This window comes from Erinaceus europaeus, chromosome 20, assembly GCF_950295315.1.
Source record: "Erinaceus europaeus chromosome 20, mEriEur2.1, whole genome shotgun sequence".
NCBI lineage: Eukaryota > Metazoa > Chordata > Mammalia > Eulipotyphla > Erinaceidae > Erinaceus > Erinaceus europaeus.
In genome coordinates this window covers 4280454-4306426 of record NC_080181.1, presented here as the reverse complement: position 1 = coordinate 4306426, position 25973 = coordinate 4280454, and the positions used below count along the sequence as shown (strand labels likewise).

The 25973-nt window shown below is 39.9% G+C and overlaps 1 protein-coding gene across 3 annotated transcripts in view; it reads right to left on the bottom strand.

Annotated features, from left to right (window-relative positions):
* The window catches only part of CNTN5 (contactin 5), a 906057-nt gene that overhangs the window by 211612 nt on the left and 668472 nt on the right, over window positions 1–25973 (bottom strand). For all 3 annotated transcript variants that reach the window (XM_060179715.1, XM_060179713.1, XM_060179714.1), the window contains one exon: window positions 21873–21975. In XM_060179715.1, the coding sequence (XP_060035698.1) occupies window positions 21873–21975 (103 nt within the window). The remainder of the gene's footprint in view (window positions 1–21872; window positions 21976–25973) is intronic.

The window sequence follows — 25973 nt, the reverse complement described above, 5'->3', positions numbered from 1 at the left end:
CAAATCAGCTATCTTCCGCGCCCCAGACAGGTCTTTCATAATACTCTGTACACTTTTGTTTTTCATAAAGCCATAACCATCAATTTACTAGCAGTGTTTCTAAGTAATGAGTAGTAATGAATGCATTACTTACACAAAGTCTAAACCTACTTGTGGGGAGCCGGGCTGTAGCGCAGCGGGTTAAGCGCAGGTGGCGCTGAGCGCAAGGACTGGCATAAGGATCCCGGTTCAAGCCCCCGGCTCCCCACCTGCAGGGGAGTCGCTTCACAGGCGGTGAAGCAGGTCTGCAGGTGTCTGTCTTTCTCTCCCCCTCTCTGTCTTCCCCTCCTCTCTCCATTTCTCTCTGTCCTATCCAACAACGACAACTACAACAACAATAAAAAGACAACAAGGGCAACAAAAGGGAAGATAAATAAATAATAAAATTACAAAAAAAAATTAAAAAAAAATCCTTAAACCTACTTGTGAATTTATTTTTGTGTGTATATATATATATATATATATATATATATATATATATTGCTGATTAATTTTTGGTTTTTTTATCTCCAGGGTTATTGCTGGGGCTCAGTTGCTGCATTATGAGTCCACTGCTCCTGGAGGCCATTTTTTCCCTTTTTGTTGTTGTTGGACAGGACAGAGAGAAATTGAGAGAGGAGGGGAAAATAGAGGGGGAGAGAAAGACAGACACCTGCAAACCTGCTTCACCACTTGTGAAGTGACCCCCCTGCAGGTGGGGAGCCAGGGGCTCGAACCCAGATCCCTGCGCCGGTCCCTGTGCTTCGCACCATGTGCACTTAACCTGCTGCACTACTGCCCAGCCCCCGCAAATTAAATTTATAGAGGTTTAAGAAATATAATGTCCTCTTTTCAAAACATTCAATTTATCCTCGTTTATAGTACTGTCATTTGAGACAATTCTTGCTTTCGTGAGTGTTAAAAGAATAAGATTGCACGTCATAGTAATACTTAAAATAGTTCACAGTAAAATAAAATAGAATTTCCTAACATAATAACACTGGATCTATACTAATATAAAAACTGAATGCAATAGTAGAAAAAACTGACTTACATAACTGATTTGCTGCATCTAATAACACATGTGTGTATATTGTACATATACACAATACAGCAGCTCATTCAGAATAACTGCACTATCAGGAGGTTCATGAGGTGTATTTATCAAAATAAAGTTATCTTTCACTCTCTTTCCTCCAGATTTCTGAAACAGTATTTGCACTTGAATTGAGCATGTGGCTATATGAGGGCCAGGAGAGAGCTCACTAAGCACAGCACACACTTGGGCTGGAGTCCCTGGCACCACGTGCACACGGAGGGCACCAGGGCGTCTCCACAAACAGTCAGTGGTGCGATGGTGCTTCTCCTCTCTGCCTCTCACAACTGCCTGGTCTCTACATGAATTTAAAAAGAAAAAGGAGGGGACCAGGCAGTAGCACTGTAGGCTAAGCACACGTGGTGCAAAGCACAAGAGCCTCTGTAAAGATCCCAGTTCAAGCCCCTGGCTCCTCACTTGCAGGGGGTCGCTTCAGAAGCGGTGAAGCAGGTCTGCAGGTGTCTGTCTTTCTCTCCCCTTCTCTGTCTTGACCTCCTCTCTCCATTTCTCTCTGTCCTGTCCAACAATACCAGCAATAACAGCAACAACAGCAACAACAACAAGGGCAGCAAAATGGAAAAAACGGCTGCAAGAGCAGTGGATTCATAGTGCTGGCACCAAGCCCCAGTGATAACCCTGGAGGCAAAAAAAAAAAAAAAAGCAAAAGGAACTACACAATAAATAAATAAATAAATAAATAAATAAATAAATAAATAAATAAAGCAAAATACCAGTGGCATGTGAACAGTGACCCTGGCTTTGTGCAAAGCCTATCTCCACTGTGTAGTGGAAAGCAGAAAGCAGTTTTACAAACTGCTTTGCGGTCAGGATTCCAGTCTTCCTCGGCGAGTTTATGAAAGACTCCTGGCAGCTTTTTTTTATTTTTTGGTTTCTGCCTAGACCTCAACTTGTGAAAAGGCTTGCTCTTCATTCATCTGATTCCTCAACTATAAAATGATGCAGCTGTCAGTACCTAAATACTTGCTTTGTTCTTATATATTTGTGCATAATGTAATTTTCATGGAGGCCTAAGAAATGTTATATTTTCTCTGTTTTTAAGGAACTGAAATGGAAATAATTAAGCATTTCTATAATCCAGAAGCAAACAAAGGCCTCCCAAATCATTATTTGTGCACATACTCACTATGCACATGCATGGACATAATCTCTTGGCTCCTTAGGGCACAAAGCTAGCAGAGAGGAGGAGCACACACAGGGCAGACACAATGGAGGGTATTCTTGCTGTACACAGTAGGCTATGAATCTCACTCAATCTGATGGGAAAGGTGCTATGCTGGTGACAGTCCCTGATGATGAGAAGCCTGTGGCTTTCGTGTACAGGTAGGACAGTGAATTCTGTTCTCCATTCTAGTCACAAGTAGGCAATGTGGAAGTACACTAGCAAAGACCAAATGATTGTATTCTATTCCTCTCTAGTTTCACCAACTGCAAGTCCACACCAGAGCATTCTACAATTCAAAGCACAGCACGGAATAGTTTGTGATGATTAATACTTATTCAGCGTATGTTTATAAAGCATAGTCTGAATAAATGTCTGTTAAAGCAAAGGAGAAAACAAACTTCAGTGGCTGGGGATATAGAATAATGGCTATGCACTCTGATGCTCTGAGAGCTCAGGCTCAATCTCCAGCAACAACATAAGCCAGAGCTGAGGAATGCTCTGGTCTCTGTCTGTCTCTTTGTGTCTCTCTCCTTAAAATAAAGTAAATAAAACATTCTAAACAATAAACCTTAGTATTCTTTTTTTTAATTTAAGATTTATATACTAGACAAGAGATACCCAGAGTTTCACTTTCATATATGTGGTTCCTGGGGACAAGCTTGAGAGCCTACATCTGCAAGTCCAACATGATGCCATCTCACTGGCTGTACTATCTACACCTCTTTCATTTCCTCCAGGGTTATCTCTGGGCCTTGGTGCCAGCACTAGGAATCCACCGCTCCCAGTGGCCATTTTTCCTCCTCTCTCTCCTCCCTCCCTCCCTCCCTCTTTATATTTTACTTTTTAGGACAGAAATAAAGAGGAAAGAGGGAGATAGAGACTGAGAGAAAAAGAGACACCTGCAGACCTGCTTCATCACTTGTGAAGCTTCTCCCCATGGTGGGGCGTGGCTGGAACCCAAGTCCTTGCACGTGGTACTGTGAGTGCTCAACCAGGTGCACCACCACCCAGCCCCTAATATCTGCTCTTTAACGACAGAGGGAGCAGCGCTGTTTGTAATAGTCTAAATATGGAAGCAACCCAGATGCCTTAGGACACATGAATGGCTAGCAACATCATGTAAGAGAGTACTCAGCTATAAAAATGAAGAAATAATCTCCTTTGCCTCATCTTGAAAGAACTGGAAGGAATCATGTTAAATAAGATCAGTCACAAAGAGGAAAGATACCAGATACTCTCACCCTAAGAACTGAGGAGGCAAAGAGGGAAACGCAAGACACAATGTGAAACTTGGGCTAGAAGTGATTTTCTGTAGCAAGGACAGGACGAGTTGGGTGCCTGAATGAGCTAGAACGCAGTGCTTGACTGAAGAGGAGGGCCCATGAGGTGGTGGGAGGGTGTGCAGACATCTATCAGGAAGAATGAGAAACCGAATCCACGTGATAGCAACTGTCTTATAGATCCTTAATTTGTGACAAAATAGAGCAAAAGGACTATAATGATTTATTTGCAGTCTTTACCTATAGACAATTCACACTGTATAATCTACCTCACTGATGGAAGGATCGGGGTTCAAATGGTCTTTCAGGTTAATTTTTCTTGAGAAGAATAAATACACCAAGGGAACAAAGACCTAAAAAAATTCAAATTCTGTATGCAGAATTTGTTTTTAACAAAAGTGCAAAGCTAATGCATTGGCAGATGATATATTTTTCAAGAGGGGTGCTGAGATAATTAGAAATCAATACTTCTATCAAATAATAAAAAAGGATCAGAAACCTAAAAGTAAAATCCAAAAGTATAAGCTTCCTAGGAGGAAAACATAGAAAAAAACTTTTCTTCTTGACTTTCACAAACTTTTCTCAGGTATGGAACTAAAAGTTCAATGATAGAAGAAAAAATATATTGGAAATTTGAAGCTTGTTAAAATTTAATAACTTTTGGGAGTCAGGCTGTAGCTCAGTGGGTTAAGTGCAGGTGGCACAAAGCACAAGGACCGGCATAAGAATCCCGGTTCGAGCCCTGGCTCCCCACCTGCAGGGGAGTCGCTTCACAGGTGGTGAAGCAGGTCTGCAGGTGTCTATCTTTCTCTCCCCCTCTGTCTTCCCCTCCTCTCTCTATTTCTCTCTGTCCTATCCAACAATGACGACATCAATAATTACAACAATAAAACAAGGGCAACAAAAGGGAATAAATAAATATAAAATAAAAAAAAGAGGACAGGCCTTTTAAAATTTAATAACTTTTGATTTTTTAAAAAAATATTTTATTTATTTTTCTGTTGTATGCTTTACACTGGGTTGTTCTAGCTCTCCCCCTGCCAAGAAAATTGGATCAGTCCTGCTAGTCCTGCTTGGCCCCGCCCCAAGGAACCCGGAGAGAGTTCCAGAGTTTCAGAGTTCGAGAGTGCTTGGCGCCGCCGTGGGGGTAAAGAGGCAGCAGAGTTCTGTTTGGTGATTAGTTTGGGTTAGTTTATGAATCGTTGTTCCTGAATAAAGAAATACAGCTTCCCTGCCCAGCCGTATGTCTCTGGTCACCCGTGAAGCTAGCCCGGCCAGCTGGAGCCTCCGAATTTTAACAACATTTTTCATTATTGAGAGAGATGCAGAGAGAGACACACAGAGAGAGAAACACCAGAGCACTGCTCAGCTCTGGCTTATGGTGGTAGAGGGGATTGAACCTGGGACTTTATAGCCTCAAGCATGAGAGTCTCTTTGCACAGCCATTATGCTATCTACTCCCACCCAGCTTTTGATTTTTGAAAGAGATTGTTAAGTACCAGAGAAAGATAAATCATAGACTGGAAGATTTGTAAACCATATGTATGCTATAGGATTTGTGATGACAATCTTCAAGAACTCATAAAACACTGTAATAAGGGACTGAGTAGTGGAGCACCTGACTAAGTGCACCCATCACAGTGGATGTGGGCCCAGGTTCAAGCCCCTGATCCCCAGCTGCATGCGGGAAGCTTCACAAACAGTGAAACAATGCTACAGATGTCTCTCTTTCTTCTCCCTCTCTATCTCTCTTCTATAAATTTAGCAACACTTATTCTATGTGAAAAAAATTGGTCAAAAAAGAGTGTGTATTGCCTGATTTGGGTTACAGGTTTAGAGAAATGCAAATTGTCTATAGTGACAGAGGAGAAGTCAACTATGTGGTTACTCTGAGTCCTCAGGAATGCACATTTGCAAAGAGATAAATAATTTAAAAAGTATGAACAAAAATGTTTATAGATATTAGATATGTTCACTGTGAGGTGATGGTTTCATGGATGGCACATATGTTAAATGTATCATACATTTTTATGTTAAATATATCATACTATCAACTTTGAACAGCAGGCTTCAATAAAGATTTTAAGGTGTGTTCTGAAGAAATATTTAAGCAGAGTGATTAATTTATGACACTATACTTCTGATTTAAGAACTTTACTTCTCTATACACTGAAGTCACTAAAAATGTATGAGATTATTTATTGCTTCCATTAGAGTCCTTTCATCCCAGCACAAAGATAAAATAAGACCATAATGGGGGTAGGGTACTTCATACAAAATCTCTTTGGACATCTTTCTTTGTTTCCTCTATTTCTATTATTTGTGACAAATAGACTGTAAAAACCAGAGAATCAAAACAATAAAGACAGTGGACAGAGGGATTCGCTTGAACTAACTTCATTTATGTTTCAATTTCCTCCTTTTAAAAGACATTTATGTGTAGAAATTCATATATGGCAAGGTTGGACATAACTGATGGTTGATGCTACAATAAACTATACTGAGTTAAGATAAAAAGATACAGTCAACAGCCATTTTGTTACAGATTCCCATGCTGTAGAGAAAGCAGTTTGTTTATTGTATTCAATTTTTAAAAATTAAAATGCATAACTGCCTTGTGCATAGTTGCATTATTCATAATAGCCAAAACATGGAAGCAGTCTAAGAGCCTATCAGAAGATGATGAATGAAAGGAGTTATGGGACATATACTCAATGAAGTACACTACTTGGCAATTTTTAAAAAAGGAGTATTGTGCCCTTTGGGACAAAATGAATGGGACTGGAGATGATGATGTCTTACTCCTGTGGAATACAGAGAACTGAAACACATGAACTTGCAAAAAAAAAAAAAGTCAACTTCTAGTACCTTGGGAGAGCTATCTTACCTCTGCTATCTAGTAATTTTACAAATAACTAATAAACACACTGTTAAAATAAACTGCATCTGTGGCAACAGAACAGGTCATCACTCAGGTTCTGACTGACCTGGTTAACTAGGTAGGGTTTACCATAGGACAGTTTGTCCTTAGGTACTCTACTCTAATTCACCACATCCAAAATAACTCTGATTGTAAGATACATCATTATTTTAAGAATCACAAAAAAAAGAAACCATTGCTAATTAAACAGTGAAACATCATCAATACATATCTGACTTCACAAATGCCTACAAAATGTATCCATCAGAATGCATTGTATATTTGTTTCAACAGAATGTGTTTAAATGTAATACACTTCTATGAAGGTGGAGAGAGGAAGATTTCCTTTTGTGTTTGTACAGAGAACACATGCCAACTTTCAGAGATATTGACAAGACTATTCCATTTCTCTGGAGGAAGGGTTGCCTTAAACAATGCACCTTAATCTATAATAGACCTTATTTTATAATACACCTGCATTACAGAAAATGACTATAAGTCATCTGAAAGTTGTAACCAGATTGATTTGATCCCTCAAAGAAAGAAAAGAAGAAACTCAAAGTACGTATCAGTTACCATTTGTACTATAAAAAAAATTTTTTAAAGGCAGCCAACACACGACACACCCCCATTGAGTACTGTTTTTGCACCTATTAGCTATCAAATAAACATTTCTCAGACTAAGAAATCACTACAAAGAGTTGACATGAAAATTTTTTTTCACTATATAGCTACCAAAATAACCAGTGACCGGAACAGAATGCAGGTGCTGCTATGTTTATTGCAAATGAAAAAAGAATAAGGAAAAATAAGATGGCATGTTTAGTTTACACCTTCACATCTCCTGTCTTAAGAAGATTTTTCTGTGTATTTAACTATTTATTCACAAAATATATACATGCACACACATTTCACTTGGACAGGCAAAACATCAAATCTAACGGCACCAAGTAAAACTATGTTAAGTTCTGCCACTGAACGCAAGCAAAAAGCCTAAGACAATCAATGTAAAAAGCACCAGTGGGGAAAAAAATTAAACACTCCACACTTTGCCATCATGTGAAATAGAAAATCTACAATCATCTTAAACTGAAGAATGAAAAGGTAACAATGCATTATCAGTAAGAAAATTTAAAGCTGAGGGAATATCATGGTGGTTTATCCAATGACCTTTCATGCATGAGGTTCTGAGTTCCTATGCACAAGACCCAGTACCACCATAAGCCAGAGCTGGGAAGTGCTGAGTTAAGAAAGAAAAGTGCTCACTTTGGCAATACACATAAAAGAGAGAGGGGGATATTTAAAACAGTTGTGGTTATGCAGTGTACACGAGGACACCACCTTTAGCTGTACACTTTAAAAGCATTATTAAGTTCAAACTATTAAGTGAAGAATATCAAGTTGCAATGTTTTAACTTTGTTACCCTTTTCACAATGAAACACCTAGCATTACAAATAAAAACCACTTAATGTTCGTGGGTAAGTGCAGATATAGGAGACGGGTTTGTGAAGGCAATTCAGCTGCCTGCTTGGCTGGCTTATGTGGCAGAGCATGAGAAGCGTTCTGCTATGTTTCTCTCTCCCCTGACTTGATCCCAATGGCAATTATGCAGTTTTCATATTGCCTTGAGATACTCAAAAGGTAACACTGATAGTGTGACTCTGGTTACCTATTTGGTAAGAAAAAGAGTGAACAAAATGACTTTATATACCATCCTCAGTCCTGGTGTCACAGACAACAGCTACCTGAGGGACAGTTTTCTCTCCTTTCAAATACCCTGTGGAAAAGACCAGTGACACAGATAGGACGCATCCTCAGAGTTCCAGCATCAACTCTAAATTGAGAAGAATAAAACACTAGAGTTGATTAGATTAGGTATCATGGAAATAAGTATTGTACCAGATCCTGGAATATTATTTCTATCTGTAAAGCTATCAAGGTTTAAGTGACTCAAAAGATTTAAGAACCAAAAGAGCCATAGAATTAAATAAGCAATTAATTTTAAAACATTATCTTTTGGAAACTAGATATAGTCATGAAGTTCATCAATACTATAAATGTACTGTAAAAATCGATTAGTGATCTGTATGATTGATAAGGCACACGGACAACTAGAAACTAATAGCAAGACTAGACAATGTCATTGGCTCTTCGTGAAACATGATCCTGAGACGGAATGCCTCAGATTCTTGGCAGAGGTGCTATAGATACAGAAGTGTTATCACAAGGAGAATAATCCCTCCATTTTCATTAACTTGACAGTCACAGCTCATAAGGAAGTCCAAGCTCTCAGGGTTAACTGTGCTTAGAAGCCATTAGCTTTCTAATTAGTCATATTTCTGCATAGGGCATTATACATTTGCTCAGGCAACAAGTTCTAGGGAAATGCAAATTGCCACAATTTTTTTTCTGATTCACCAGTGTGACTTTGGTAGTGTAAGTCATGCTAGAACCCATGGAGCAATTGTAATCACTGCTTCTGACAGTTGAACATGAAGCAGATACTACTGCAGGAGACCCCATTATTGTGAAGTCATTCTTACTGATTCGGCTTAATAGAGATTTTGAAAATGTAATATAAATACCAATATATATACTTTTAGGTTTATAGGTTTATATGTCTCTAATGTATGAACTTATTCCTACTTCTCTGTGAGCATATATATACTTCGTTAATAAGCAATTTAGTTCAATCAACATGTTTCCTTTGCACTGAGTGAGAATAAATCTGAGACACTTGTAGTGATTACATATATGAAGATGAAAAAGTGAAAGATACCAGGACTTTATACTTGCAGTGACTGTCTCTAAAGTCACCTCCAGTGACAATAAAAGCCCCTTATATAGTTAGGAGCCTTATCCTAGGAACCCAGTGTGAATGGGAACCCTAGGCTACCAAACACAGGATTAAAGAATTTCAAGTAGACTGAATTCACAGTTAAAGCTAGTCTTTATCATAAATGGTGCTGAATCTTGTCAAATCCTTTCTAGGATCAACAGATATGACTATGTAATATGCATCTTTTTTGTTTGTTTATTTATGTGGTCTAATGTATTCATTAATTTGCAAATATTGAGCCATCCCTGCTTCCCAGGGATGACTGCCACTTTATTTTGCATATTAACCTTTACATGTTGCCAAGATTTTGTTGAGGATCTTTGCATCAATGTTCGTTAGGAATACAGGTCTTGAACTTTTTTGGTGTTAGTGTCCTTTCCTGTTTGGGGGAATAGAGTGATATTAGCCTTGTAGAATGTTTGGGATTATATCGCCCACTACGATTTTTTGGGGGTGTTGGAATAAAATGTGTGCCAGTTATTTTGGAGGTCTCAGAGATGTACTAGTATAGCCACCGGGGTCTAGGCTTTTCTTTGGGGAAAACTTAACTGTCATTTCAGTTTCTGCACCGGAAATTGTCCTAGTCAGGCTATCTGCTTTCTCTTGGACCAAGTTTGGCCGGTGACATATTTCTACCAATGCGTCCCTTTGTCTAGGCTGTCCAATTTATTTGCAGAAAGAATCTCAGAATACTCTTATATGTCTCTTTCCATCATCAGATGCGATTTCATCTCTCACTTTGGACTATTTTTATCATAGCTTTCTCTCTTTTTTTCTTGATAATTCTAGACAGTGGTATGTTTATCCTTTCAGTGAGCTAGCTCTTAGCTTCTTTGCTCTTTTGAATAGTCAAAAGATTATATTTTATTTCCACTTCATTAACTTCTGCTTTGATTTTAACTACTTCCCTCCTCCTGCTAAATTCTGGGTCCTGTTGCCCCCTTTCTAGATGGGTCAGTTGTGATGATAGGAAGTTTATTTGAGATCTCTTATCTTTGTTGATGTGGGTCTGTATTGCTATGAACTTCCCTCTTGGGACTGCTTTCACCACATACCATATGGTCTAGTTGCCAGATGACTAGATCAATATGAGCAGACATGGGCCCTGAGTCAGATCGCTAGGGTTTACAGTTAATGGCATTTATATGCTTTGGTCATTTGGGAGCTACTCTCTGCCCTGACCCAGCTTTCTAGTCCTGTTCCCAACTCAGATACCATCTTCCCAGACTCAGGCAAAAATTACTAAAGTCATGGGTCCCTTAGAACATACCTAAAATAGACCTACCAGCTTCTTCCAACATGAAGACCCCAAATCTCAACTGCTATATTCTTGTCTTTAATAATCCTGATTATTAAACAATATTTCTGCTTTATATCTTATTGCTTTTCAGCTACCAAGTTGCAGATGCTACCACGATGTCAACCTTACTTCCCCAGGCAGATGACCTCACCAGTGTGTCCTGGAACCCCACCTCCCCAGAGCCCTCCCCCAATAGGGAAAGACAGAGACAGGCTGGGAGTATGGATCCACCTGCCAACACCCATGTCCAGTGGAGAAGCAATGACAGAAGCCAGACCTTCCACCTTCTGTACCCCATAAAGATCTTCGGTCCATACTCTCACATGGATCAAGACTAGGAACCTTCCAATGGAGGAGATAGGAGATGGGACTCTGGTGGTGGGAACTATAAGAAATTGTATCCCTCTTATCCCACAATCTTATTGATCATTATTAAATCATTAATAATAGAAAGAAAAGAAGTTATGAAACCTATAGCAAATTTAACAGTCTTCTGAAATTTGAAAAGCTGATATAGCAAAGTAACAGTCTTCTGAAATTTGAAAAGGTGACACCATTGAAAAGGTGACTCAAGTCCTTTGGGACTTGAGGTGCTTATGCTTAGTGCAGTAAGCAGGTGAAACACAACCGCTAATGGTTTTCATCATATGCGAAATACGGAGAAACACACTGCAGCCTGTTTCTAAGACTTCCCAAGGGGCAGGGGGAGCTTGGAATAACTATGGTGTTGGGTGCAGCATGGAGCTATGTCCCTGTAAATTTATAATCTTGTAAACCATTATGAAGTCATTAATTAAGAAACAACAACAACAAAGTAAAAACAGAGCTAGAAGTAACAAACAAGTTAAAAACTCAAAAGAAGTATCAGCCTAAATGGGAGAGGGATTGATATGTAAACCAGAAGTTAGGTCAAAGAACAATACTAAGTGAGATAAGCCAGGGGGGAGGAGAAGGATGAATGCCAGATGATCTCACTCAGAGGTGGAATTTAAGGAACACCAAAGAGAGACAAAACACAGGATAAAACTGGGACTGTATGGCCTGCTGCAGCAAGGTCAGGGATGTGGTAGAGAGGGGGTAGGGGAGAGAGTGGGAGGGCCATGGGAATCAAGTGCAGGATAGTGAAGGAGGACTGATGTTGGTGGTGTGCAGACACCTCTCACACAATGATGAGAAGGTTCACTCACATGACAATCATCTTATAAATCATTATTTCCCTAACAAAACAACAATAATAAAAAGAAACCTGCTGGCAACAGAACAGATTAAAGGTACTCACTAGAGCAGCACTTGGGAACTTTCCCAAAGCTACACGTGATCTTGTTTTTTAAGAACATCTCTAGGAGCTGAGTGGCAGCACACCAAATAAAGCTTACACATGCACAAGGACTGAGCTCAGTACCCCAGTCCTCATCTACAGGGGACAGGCTTTATGAGCAGTAAAGCAGTGCTGCAGGTGTTTCTCTTTCTCCCTCTCGATTTTTTATCTATCTGACAACAAAAGAAAGTAAAACGACTGACAGGAGGAGTAAATTTGTTGTGTAGGCACCAAGCACCAATGACAAGCCTGATGACGAGAGAGGAAAGAGAGAAATATCCCTAGCTTTATTTTCAGCAGGAATAAGAGATCCAGGATGGTTCAGTTGTAACAGACTTAGGTATTAGGTAGACAAAGTAGGGAGGATAAAGTGATCTCCTAGGATTTTTTAAGGGTTCAGATAAGAGCTGATGCTGGGAAGAGGCCAGAGGTGATGCCCAGCCTTGATGATGAGCTATGGTCTACTATTGTTCTTATTATTATTAGAGTTAGGGAGGGGAGTATTAAGGAAAGTGTATGTTATTAGTAAGTCACACATGACTAGGTCATATGCATTATTTCAAAGTTATTGACAAAGTCAATACTAAGATTGGAAATGAGTAAAATATCAATAGCATGCATATAGTCAATGTCTACCACCTAAACTTCCAACTTAGTATCAAGTCATGCTAAGGACTTAACTGAAAATGTTTTCACATTCTTAATTCAACTTTATTTAGAAACCCAAATATGATGCAGTCTTAGCTTGAACAATACCAATATCACAAAAATAAATTTAAGCAAGTGGCTTAATTCACAGCATAGGAAGTCTGCAGATAATGACAGTTTTAACCATTGTGTTGTCATCAAACATATCAGTCAAAGTAAGACCTCAAGTAAAAAGACACAAAGGATCACAGAGCAGGTTTGCTGTCACGTCCATGAATTTCTCATGAGCAGTAATATAGGTATTAGGAGACAGAGTCACGGTGCACAAATTTAAATTCCTAGTAGAATATTCTTGGGAATTTTGGCATGACTGATTATGTACAACCTACAGAAATCCAAAACTGGAACAGTTTAAAATAAGGAAACTGTATTCAGAAGGATAAAGAATTTGCCTAAATTCATCCTGGCTTTTATTTATTTTTTAAAGATTAATTTTATTTATGTCATAAGAGATAGAGAAGTCAAAGCACCATTCTGCTCCATGTGTCACTAGACCAGTCATAGAAATCTGAACTATACCAGCAGAGCTCAGCTTCCCCAGTCACTGGTGACTCCTTTTTTAATCCACTGAGGAATAATGTCAGAGGTGTGGTTAGAATTTAAGTGAGACACAGAAACTATGTCCCAACCATCAATATACCCAAGTGCATGCAGAGACATATTTGCCACAGTGGAAATTACTCTTAGCAACTAAAAAAATGGCATGATAAGTAAAGAAGAGTTTAAGATTTACAGTCAGGTCTATCACTTGCCAGTTGTGAGGCCTGTGCAAGTGTGTGGCTGTTCTTTTGCTTCTAGGTTAATCCTGGACACGTTGGAAATCAGATGCAAGTTATTTAGCACTGAATCCAAATGTGAATAGCAATATGATCCTGTTTTTCTAAAAAAAAAAGCTCAAAAGTAAACAAGACAGTCAAACACTGTTGCCATGGTAGAATAAAGTTAAAAAATACCGAGAGCCTCAAAAGAAGTATTAAGCTGTCAGGCTGGTCAGCCTCCCCATCTGGCCTCCCCTGCAGAGAGCCTTACTTTCCCATCTACAGACTGGTGTCTGGCTAGGAGAGTAGAGTAAGGTCCTCTGGGCCCCCAGCTCTTGGGGTTAATACCCAAAGTGAAGATGAGTCCTTGGTCTCTCTCAGCAATACTGAAGCCACCAAGATCTCACACAGCTAACTTTCTTGACTCACTCAGTAATGTACGGCTTTCCAGTGACATCTGCGCATTTATTGATTCTTCTCTAGATTGTCCATCCAATGACTAAGAGATTTGATTTTTGGTCTGATAAATAAATATCATGATTCCACTTTATCTTTAATTCCTACAGTCCTTACTGACTGGCAGTCTCCACTAAACAGTATTAATAAACCATCAGTCTGTAACTAAAGAGCAGGCTCTCTCAGGAGCTCTCGCCAGTCGCAGACTGTGGGAAGTCTCAGAGGAATATTTGTCATTCTCACAGTTACAGTGGGAGACACGAGCAGCCATTTGAGACAGCTTGGCTAAGAACCGAGTGGGGAAAACATAAACTATAGCAAAAATGACTTTGTGAATTGATAACTGGTGGTTTCTTATTTGCAATAAACATATAAAAAGAGAAAAAATGACTTACTGCCCTGTGTTCCCTAATAGGCATTTGATGGAGTGTAACAAAAGATGATTTGTAAATGCGATCTGAAAGAGAGATAAGCAGGAACTAAAAAGGGCAGGAAACTGAATGTGTTCCCCCTCCCACCTCAGCACCAGGTTTTAGATGAGTCTGGAAAGGTCACTCACATAATTATGACAGTAACTGGTTCAAGGCCTTTTGAGCACAGCTGATCTGATTGTGTGTTAATGGCTGCAGGAGCAAGATAAGGAACATGTAAAGTGAAGGGGGAAAATCTGTCTGTGACACTATTAGCTCGCGGGATTGTCGTGGTAGATAAACCCATGTTGCTTTTCAGCACGTGGCTTTTTTTATTACAGAATAGTCCCAAGTCTGCCCTTGTGCACAGGGTCATTTAAGCATCACTGACCAAATTTTGCTCTTTTATTGTTGGTGGCTATGTGACATATCTAGTGATCTTTTGAGGGTCTGCAAAAGGTTATGCGGAGAAATGAAAACTGTCAGAAAACTGAAGCTAGTGGAATGTGGTCAGAATTTTCAGGGCCAAGATACGTGAAAAGCATCTGGAGAGTTCTGGGTTATCAACCCTCACAACAGCATGCCTCTTCTTACAAAAGGTTGGCCACATTTCTCATGTCTGAGTCCAACTCAGCAAACATGCAGCAGGTATGGATGGCATGTACGGGCACTCTGGGATCAGTGAAGAAGACAGGTTGATACAAAGAGTAGGGGCAAGGACAAGCTAAGCAGGGAAGTGTGCAAGATCCTCCAGTTCCAGCTGTTGGAACATGTGTAAATTGCTCAGTTTTCTGCATAACACTCTCACCCCCAGCCTAGGTCCCCCTCCACCATTATGCTCCAGAACCTGAAACCCCACTTCCCAGAGTCCTTTACTTTGGTGCAATCCACTAAAGCTAGTTCAAGTTCTGCTTTGTGTTTCCCCTTCTGTTCTTAGTTCTCAACTTGTCTAGGAGTGAACTTTGGAAGGGGTGCTGGAGGGGGTGTCAGGGCAAGAGGAGTCAGAGAGAAGCCTGGTGCAGGTCCTGGCAGGGGGTCCTGGGAGTGGTCCTCAGCAGAGCCTCCTTCCTAAAGCAGCAGGCATCTGCCAGGAGCTTTTCTATCACTTACAGGAGCAGGTTCACTGTGTCCTAGCACCAGCCAGTTGATTGGGGCCCAAATCAAAAATCTGGGTTTCTAGAGCAATACCTACAAGTATCTGGTTTTTATGCAACCAGCCCCTCCCCCGCACCATCAACCTCTGACCTAGCTGCTTCTGGTAGTCACTAACTCTTCACACATCAAAGTTGTCCTTGTATCCAGAACTACTCACTTCAGAACTTTATCAATAAGACTTTAAAAAACAGTAGCACCAATATTCAGTTACTTACCAATATTCAGTTACTTCAGTTACTTACTCATTTCAAGGAAATGAAATATTTATTAGTCCTCAAAGGTCTTGTTTGACCTTTGATCTCTCAAAGAGAGATCTGATAAAAGTACTGTTCCCAGTGTCTGAAAGTAGACTCCAGGGAAATGTAGAGACACTAGCCTCTTGGTCAATGGTTCCGGGTTTAACACTGAGCAGGAAAAGGCTCTCGATGTCTAATTCTATACTTGCCACTGACCACTTTAAAATGTCAACTACTCATGCATTTGCCAAAAGGCAAGTCTGCTTGGCTCTAGCCTTCCGCCATTAATGAGCAGCCTAAATGGGTGGATGAACAGCCAACAACAACAAAAAAGCTGAAATGTTTCACTTCCAATCCTAGCCCAGACCATTTCTCTCCTTTCAGGCAAAGTAGCATCTAAATTATCAGCAGAGAAATGGGGATTATTATGTTGTACAGCAGAGTAGGAAAGAGATTCTACCACTTCTGTTGATAACCTATTTTCCTGTATCAGTTTTCTGTAAAGAACTTCTATATAAGCCCACCTAACTCTGCTAGTTCAATCCCATTCTGTGGGACTCCACCCTCTCCCCACCTTTCTTGAAACTAGAGAGCAGCTTGTGAGCAGTCTCCTGATAATAGCTCTCTATATGTCTAAAAACAGCCATTTCTTTCCAAAGTAACTAATTCTTCTCCCTTTTTTTTTTTTTCTTACACTTTGCTCTGTTTCCCAAGATATTTTGTACATCTTTGTTTTTTTTATGGACCTTCCTTAAGTATTTCCTTCTTTCTGAGAAATAACACCTTTGAAGAATTATCCTGTAACATATAGCATGTCACTGTCACTTATGTGCCAGTGCTCTGATTAGTTTTGCACTACTGCTTATAGAGAGAGGTCTGGGAGTCTAACTAGTACAGTCCTGTTGTGCTAGTCCTGAAGCAGCCTGGATAGAAGCCGTCTAATGTTAGACAAGTCAGATTAAAGTAGAGGTTTTTTCAGAAGACAACTACTGAGTTTTTTTAACTTCAAATTAGGAAAAGTGATGAACTTGGGCGATATAAATAATAGTGAAACTCAACAACCTGAAATAATTAATCATCTGCTTTTATTTTTGATAAAACAGAAAATTTATCTGTTGCTGTATTTTAAAATTATCCGTGTGACCACAGTTGCATGAATTTATACCCTCCAGTTTGGGGAACCAATTTTAGCTGATAGAGATAAACGTACTTTTCAAGACGACTGAAAACATTGCTTGTGGGCAATGGAACGGTGCTCTGGTTTGTTTTCTAAGTATAGCTCTAATGACTGAAACTTTCCTCGTTTGGGCCTACCAGATCTTGGTGAGAGAATGTGATAGGTCAAAGAAAACCCAAGGGGAAGAAAATCTGTCATGGCTGTTGCTTAGTGTTCAGCTTCATTTTCGAGGAAGGACAGTAGTAGATGGACAGTGTGCATCTCTGGAGACCAGGGGCTGACCAGATCCAAGCAAGCAGGTCACCATGGAGAGACAGCGTGGAGCCCTTTGAGAGTAGGGACTATGCAAGTCCTGGGAAGCTGGCACAGTACCTGCTGCACAGGTACTTTCAAGGCTTTCAAGATCCATTTTCATTAGGAGATGAGCTATGCAAAGCCCAGCCCTGGTTTTGGGGCTGTTCTCAAGTCTAAGTCATTTTTTCCTTGAGGGAGTAGGGCAACTGATACAGGGAGTAAGTAGTAATTTCCAGTGGGAAATCTGGACTGCTGGGAAAAGGCAAAGTTGGGAAGAGCAAGACTGTGTGCCGATGAGCCTCTTGTCTTTGCTATGAGGTATTATCACATCAACTACTATTCTCTGTGATCTCTATTTTTCACTGTCCTTTGCTCTAGTACTTAAATATGATATACCTACTTTTTAGCTCACTCTATCCTGCCAAAAAAATCTTTCCTAAAGATCAATAGCTCAAGAACAGTTTTTGTAGATATTTTTGTTAGACAGCATATATGACTTAAACATCAAAATGAGAGAGAATACAAAAAAGAGCGATACACGATGATGTGTATAGAATCAAGAGGTACTTAATAGAATAAGGCAAGAATAGCCAGGGGAAAGTGGGAATGAGAAAACAAGTGTGCATTAGCTAGGGCATAAAGAGGAGATGATGGAAAGGCAAGAGACAGGGTTGTGGAATGAATAGCAGTGTACTTGTTTGAGAGAATAGGAACTACATATGAGTCTTCATGAACAAAGAAACTATTAGCATCAGTTAACTACAGTTTACTTCATTAAGTGCAGTATTTCTGAATACTCCTTCAAACTGGTTATTTTCTCAGGGTGATTTTTGGTGCCAGGCATTGTGCCAAGCACTAGACATACACAAGGAGTAATGCAGTTACCACACCATCCTTCTTGGGTTTAAGCATAATGCTGGGGCAGGTAGCTCGCTATTCTGTTCCCTTCTTGCCCTGTCCCCACACATTTTTGTTTGTGGATTGTCCATCACCTCCTCAGGATTAGCAACCTGCCTTCCAGGGACCTTCAACCAAAAGTACAATCAGTCACCAGAAGACATGCATATGGAAAAAAGAAGTCAGGATGTGATTTGCCTCATCATTCACCTTCTGTGTTCTGTTCACATCTCTTCCCATAACTACAGAGGCACCTGCATGTCACTATCAAGTAGCCCTGGTGCTCTCCATACACCTAGCTCTTCCCAGTGCCAGAGACTTCATTTCCTCTCTCTTTATCATGAGGAGCTTAGGGGTGAGAATGACTTCTTGCTATAACTAGTCTACAAGTGCCTCTGTTTCTTTTCTTGGTCCTTATACTCCTGTGTATAGATGTTCAACTCATCCCATGACTGGGCTCTTTTAAGCCATCCGAATTATATAGCTATCTGGACTTCCAACTAATATGGGGGAGAAGAAGTAGAGAAATCCATGTGTGAATAACTTTAAATTGCCTGAGGATTATGAAGGAAAGCAAGCAAATGCTTAGGGAATGGTGGTTGTGAGCTAGACAGAACAGTCACAGATGGCTTCTATAAAAGACGATATTCAAGTTGAGGCCAAAGAATAAGTGAGGTCAGCAAAGCACAGGAGGAACAGGGAAAAGGGTTTCTGTGAGAGGGAAAGAGAAGTGTAAAGGCCACAAAATGGAAAAAGAGGGTAAATTCTATGAGAGAAGTTGGTTATAAACCCTAAAGAAGAACACTGTATTCAGACACTTTTTATGTGACTAGGGAAAAATATGAGCTTGAGTGATAGGGCGCTGATGTGTATCAGTGACAGGTAGTAACGTTCTTGAAGTGAGAAAAGTCCAGCAAAGAATCATGTAGGCATTAGGATGGAAAGTAGCTCAGGTAAGCTGTGGAACTTACACTGTTGCTGGGGCATGAATCTGACATTGTTGTGATCCTGTTCCTATTGGGACTCAATGATATCCCTAAAGGAATTGACACCTGCATGTTAGTTATCAAGCTCGAGCAGAAATTACTAACGTCATGGGCCTCTAGGAACATAACTAAAATAGACTTCGTAATTCCTCTCCACTGTAATAAGATCCCTATTTTCATCTGCTCTTTTCCTACATTTTCATTCCTCTTTATTAAACACTTTGTCCTGCTTTATATATTACCATCTTTTAACCACCAAGTTGTAGGTGCTACCACGATTCCATCCTGACTTCCCTGGGCAGGCGACCTCACCAACGTGTCCTGGAACCTCACCTCTCTAGAGCCCTGTCCCACTAGGGAAAGATACTAACAGGCTGTGGGTATAGATCTATCTGCCAGCACCCATGTCCACTGGAGAAGCAATTGAAGAAGCCGTAACTCCCACTTTCTGCACACCAGAAGGAATTTGGGTCCTCTAATAGATCCCTCTCTCCACCATCACCAATCATCTCCATCAGGAACAACATCTTAAACCATCTTATGGGCCGCTACAGGACCTTGCCCTCAATATAGAACAATTGTAGGGACTGCTCACTCTCTGAAGGGAGGCTGGGTGAACATACTCTGCCACTCCAGGAGGACTGGTCCTGAAATGAGTTCAGCCTAGAATGTTCCTAGTTATGACAATGGAATGTGAGCTCAGACCTGCAGAGGTTGCACAGGCTCCTATGCTGAATACGGGCCCCAGATCAGATGGATGGGGTTTACAGTTTACAGTATATGCCTTTCCCATATTTGGGGGCTACTCTCTGCCCTGATCCAGCTTTCTAGTCCTAGTGTCAACTCTGATATCATCTCCCCAGACAATACCTTTAGCCTACTTGCATGTTAACTGTCGGGCTCAGGTAAAACTCAGTAAAGACATGGGCCCCTTGGAATATACCTAAAAAGAGACTTCCTCGTTTTTTTTTACAAAATGGAGGACCCAAATCTCATCCACTATGTCTTTACCTTTAGGTTCCTAATTATTAAACAATTTGTTCTGGTTTATATCTTAATCTTTTTCGTCCATGGTTGCAGATACTACCATGATACCATGAACCTGGCACCTCTGGGCAGACAACCTCACCTCTCTAGAGCCCTCCCCCAGTAGGAAAAGATAAAAATAGGATGGGAGTATGGATGGACCTGCCAATGCCCATGTTCAGTAGAGAAGCAATTATAGAAGCCAGACCATCCTCCTTCTGCATCCCCATAAAGATGGTTGGTCCATACTCCCAGAGGAATAAAGAATAGGGCACCTTCCAATGGAGGGGACGGAATACAGACCTCTGGTGGGAATTTTAGGGAATTTTACCCCTCTTATCCTACAATCTTGTCAATAATTATTAAATCAATAATAAAAAAAATGGGTCCATACTCCCGGAAGGGAAGAAATGATAGGGGGGGAAGATGACAAGAGGGCTCTGAATTCCACTTCTATCAGGACCTAGAAAGATAAGAGGAAAAAAAGGAAGGACTTTTGAAAGTAGTAATAGGTGTAGGTGTGACTTAGAAAGGAAGAGAAGACAGGACCACAGAAAAAAAATAGGCAAATATATAAAAATATAGATAGTTGTAGAGATAATAATCAACCCCTATCTGTGGCTTTGGGAGAACCACTGCTATTTCCAATGGAAGGAATGGGGACACAGAATTCTGGTGGTGGAAATGGTATGGAATTATTCCCCTCTTATCCCATAAGTTCATAAGTCAATATTAAATCACTAACAAAATTGTTTAAGTTCTTTTTTGTTTACTTTCATCAGGGTGGAATGTTGAGGTGGAGGCACATTTCTTTGTTCCTTTTCTCCTCCATAAGCACTTCCCAGAAAAGATATGAAACAGCAGCAGAGATTGTCTTGACAAGCTGAGACTGTATCTTCCCATTTATCTGTGTACTTATCTACTAAGCCATATACGGTTGGGAAAAGGAGTAGAGAATTTGAAGAAAACAAAGGATAAAAAGAATGCATTTTAACTGTTGGATTCTACCTAGAACGAAAGGGATTTTTACAGATCAATTTACTAAGTATATTTCCAGACTTCTAAGACCAAACACATCTATCTTATTAAATAAGCCTGCCTGGGGAAATATCCCATATTGGTTTTTATTTTTTTCCTCTATAAATGCAGTTCTCTAATTTGTTTTACAATATAACCTTCTTTCGTTAGTACAAACTCTGGCATTTAAGAATTATTTAACTGCAGGATATACTGAAACCTTTGGCACTGTGCCAATACATATTATTTTTTGCATTTATCAGATTTGAGCTTCTTAGTTGGGGCATTTTCAGGCATACTAAAATCAACAACTCAGGTAAACCATTGGAAATAAGACTTGCACAGTGTTATATAATCCTGTGCGTTTAACCAGCCTTTGGGGTCTGAAGACGTCACATTTTCCCAGTTGTCTCCTGATTATAGACTCTGTTTTACCTAAAACATGAGTCACACTCTATTTTGTTTTCAAGCTACTAACTATACTTTTGCTTCTACTCTGACTTACGGAGAAATGCACATACATAATTCAGTCAACCTTGAAATTAGAAAAAAAAAAACAGCATTTACTAAATTCACGCATTAAACTGCATCTCACTAGATGGATCTTTTCATGTCGACTAGAAAGATAATTTTATTTGGTCACTTCATCAATTCCCATATGCCCTTCTTTTAAAAAACAAATCGTCACCAAAGAGCTTCTGGATAAATGAAACTTTAGCAAAGTAAGTGATCCCAAAATAAGAAATGTCACATGTTAATAAACAATGATGTCTAATTATGGAAGAATATGTACTTACTTGCCAAGTGCAAAGCACTCTAACTTAACAGTTGTTCCCTTAGCAGCTGTAACCGTGAAAGGAAAATGGACCTCAATTTTCGGCTCATATTCTCCCATCACACCTGGGAAATAAAGAATAGTCTTTAAACATAAAAGGAATGTCACAGTTTCATTCCAATTCTGGTGATGTTACATTGAAAAGCACTTAGATTTGGTTTTTAATGTCTGTTTGATGACTGTTAAATTTTTGATGCATTGAAATAAGAAATGCATTTAGACTTAATCACCATGATGGAATTCTAGTCTTTTCTTAAGAATTAAGATTACTTGTATGGCCTGTACCATTTAAAATAATAATTATTGAAAGTGTTAATCAAGCAGGTAGTTCAATTACTGAGTATGCTCCAGGAAATACATAACTAAGAGCATTTCTCATGGCAAATACTTGTGTTGATATTTTTAAAGAAAAATAATAGAATACTGAAAAAGGTAGTTTTTTTTTTAAGTCCACATATACTTATTTGATATCTTTAATAAGCAGGGCATTTTGCTAGGCATTCTGGGAAGTAAAAAGATAAATCAACTATGGACCAACAGTGCTGTCATTTACTTAAGTCCATTCTTTTTAAAAATTTTTTAAAATTATCTTTATTTATTGGATAGAGATAAACCAAGAGAAAAGGGGGTGATAGAGAGGGAAAAACACAGATAGACACCTGCAGCCCTGCTTCACCACTCGTGAAGCATTCCCCCTGCAGGTGGGGACCGGGAGCTCAAACCCGGATCCTTGCACATTGTAATACGTGCGCTCAACCAGGTGCACCACCACCTGGCCCCTACTGAAGTCCATTCTTAAGGAGAAAAAGTACATTTACTCTAGTATGGAGAAGACCACCATCAAAATAATTGTGATACAGTATCAGAAGTGATGAATGCCAAGAACATCGATTCCTGAAGCAGTGTGTACACTCAAGGGAAATATAAGGAAACTGACATGTTGGATAGATGGGGGAAATATAGGAGAGAGAGGAATTTAAAAAAAAAAAAAGGTAGGAGAAAGTAATGGGACTGTAGGAGTAAAGGCAAAGAGGAACTTACCAGAAACAAGTATAACAGGCAGGTAAGTTTTCCAGGTGTGTGTATGCAAGGGGAGAATAAGACTAGGAGAATGTGAAAGTGTAAATGAAGGCTCCCACAAAGAGGACAGTGATTATAAGAGTGAGATATACAAACAGGACTATCTAAGTCTCATGTATGTACATGGGTTTTGAATAAGGGACTGCCATATTGTCAATTTGAATATAGTGGAGCTGGAGCAGAATAATGTAAATCAACTAAGTAGGGTAGAAGTCACCAAGCCTGCACGGGATCTGCAATAGTAAAATACTAGCTGGGAAAACACCAGGAAGAATGTTAACTGAGGCACAATGGAGTGGAGGATCAGGATGTGAGCTTCCCCTAAGGTGTCCAGAATGGGTGGGGGAGGCTTGGGTGACATCAGTGAAAGAAAAACAATTACAGCAGTAAAGTTGATGTTTTTTCATTTTAGGAATACTGAGTTTGATAGCTATAAGATATTTAGAAAGATATCTTGACCAGATAATGTAATGGGAGAATGAAACTTGAGATGAGTTCTGGACGGCGATCTCCACCCAGCATCACCATTTCCAGGTGGCATCTGGAGCCCTGAGATTGGGTAGGTTCCTATCTGTCTACAAAACAATGTTAGCTGGAAAGATAGCTCACTTGGACATTGTGCTGGCTTTGTTACGCACTTATACACGGTTAAGTGTGGTCCCCACATACTGAAGAAAGCTCTGGTAGTGTGGTCCCTTTCTCTCTGCCTTTTATCTGAAGGAAAAAAAGAAAAAGGAAAAGGGAAAAAAAAGACAAATGAAAAAGAACACATAGACTGAGACTTGATGAATTCAAGACAAGTGCCCCCAGGAAACACTGCAACTAATTCTCTTCCAAAATCAATTTATCAGTAAGTTCCTATATGCAACACACCTTAGAGGAAATAGTTATAATTTCATAGGAATACCTCTGAAAAGTTTGGACATATGTCTGGAGGAGCATAAATGCACTGATGGGTCTTTGTGCAAGATGCCTTATGCAGGTCTATGTGCCTGTGTGGGCAGAGAGGAGAGAGATCCCCAAGAGAAATGCTGTAAGACATGAAGGCAAGCTGCACATCCAAAGGAAGAAAGGGTTGCCTTGAAGAAAGAAGATGGACAACTCCACGCAGAATTTTTAAGTTCAGTCAGGACAGACAGAAGAGCTCTGGGTTTATTTGTTTTTTCTTTTTCTTTTTTTAACAAAACAGTCAGAGCAACAAACACATCGCTAGTGTTTTCACCAGAGACTGGGTTCCCAGATCTGACTCAGCTAATAACTAGACTGCACCATCCCTGACAAGTCAGTGACTTCTGTGCCTCTTTTTTCTCATCTGTGCACTGAAGGCACAGACTTGCCATTAATGTAATGTCCTGTTCTTCCAGGCAAACTCCCTCCATTACTTCTGATGGCTTCCCAGTTTAGTGTTTGCTGAGTACCAACAACCTGAGATATAGTAAGTGGAAGGAATAGTTAGTACTGCTCTATCACTCAAAGCAGATGCTCAAACATTTCTTCCTCAGTGTTTTTCTCTTCGACTTTGTTTTTATATCCATCTCCTGTCTTTCCTCACACAGTCCGTTTTTTCATTTCCTCCCCTCAACAGCAGGAATTGGCCTGCTGATGATCCTGTAAACCCCGCTGAATGTGTCCTGGTGTGGAGTTCACTGCAATGCCCCTTCACAGGTGAGCCCCCAACGTGAACCGCTAGGCATTCTGCTCAGCAGCTAAATCTGACTGCAAACTTCCATCAGTCTCAACGTCCATTTCTAACCCCTCCATCCTCCCACCCAACTCTTTTACCATCATCAGGAATGTACTCTAGAAGTCCCAGTGGACTCTATTTTTAATCCCTTTTAATCAAACACAGAAATAGAAAGAGAAAGGGAGGGAGGAGGGAGGAAGGGTGGGAGAGTGGGAGAGAGGTACATGTGGGGGGAGGGCATGGGAGGCACAGCAATGCTCCACTGCTTGTAAAGCTTCTCCTATGCATGTGAGCCTTGAACCCAGGTCCTCACACATGATAAAGCATGTGCTTTACTGAGTAAGCTAGCTCTCGTCCTTCTTAGCCACTCAAGTTAATTCTACAGTGCTCTTGCTCCTCCTCTGCCTATTTACCACATTTACTGGGATGCTTATTCCACTGCCCTAACTTGCAGGGCTTCCTGGGAGTGCTGGCAAATGCTGGATGCTGTGGAGTTTTATAGAAGAGTAATGGAACTCAAGATGAAGCTAGAATATGTGTGTGTGTGTGTGTGTGTCTGTGTGTGTGTGTGTGTCTCTGTGTGTGTGTGTGTGTATTTCTAGTAAATTATTTTAAAAGGTCTCAGAATAAAACAACCAGAATCTGTAAAGCTATAGTACTTTGGAGTGGGGGTGTCCCCATCCTAAATAAGCATTACATCTAGAATCCATTTCCACATTAATACTTTTATTTATTTATTTTTACTAGAGACAATATCATAATTAAATGTTTTAGGTCCTTAGAAACCCAGCTTTGCCTCTGAATAATGCCAGAATATGACTGAATTTGTTGACTAAAGGAAGTCAGTTCTGTGCATACTCTATTCTCTTTTAGGTAAGACTCGTGAATTGAAAGGCATCTGTTTAATGAGTTTAATCCATTACACTGACTCAAAGGACATCACTGCTGGTACTGTGTGGAGAATAACTTTGTGCAGGTAGGATCTGGTCCTCTCACATGATCTCATTATGACAAAATGACGTGTTAGGCCTCACTCCGAAGTCCAAGAAATTTTCTAACAGATCAGTTAGGCTACTTTTTACTTTTGTTTTATTTATTTATATTTAGATCATTCAAATAAAGCCATTTATATCTTATTTTATTTATTTTTATTAAAAATAAAAAGGTTTGAAAGGGATCATTCAAATTATATATCCTAAGTTGAGGCTCACTATAAGGACACATTTTTTAAAACTTTCACTCTCAGCAATGCTACAAGGACAGATAAGAAAGCTCTTCAGATCTATTTTGTTCTTTAAC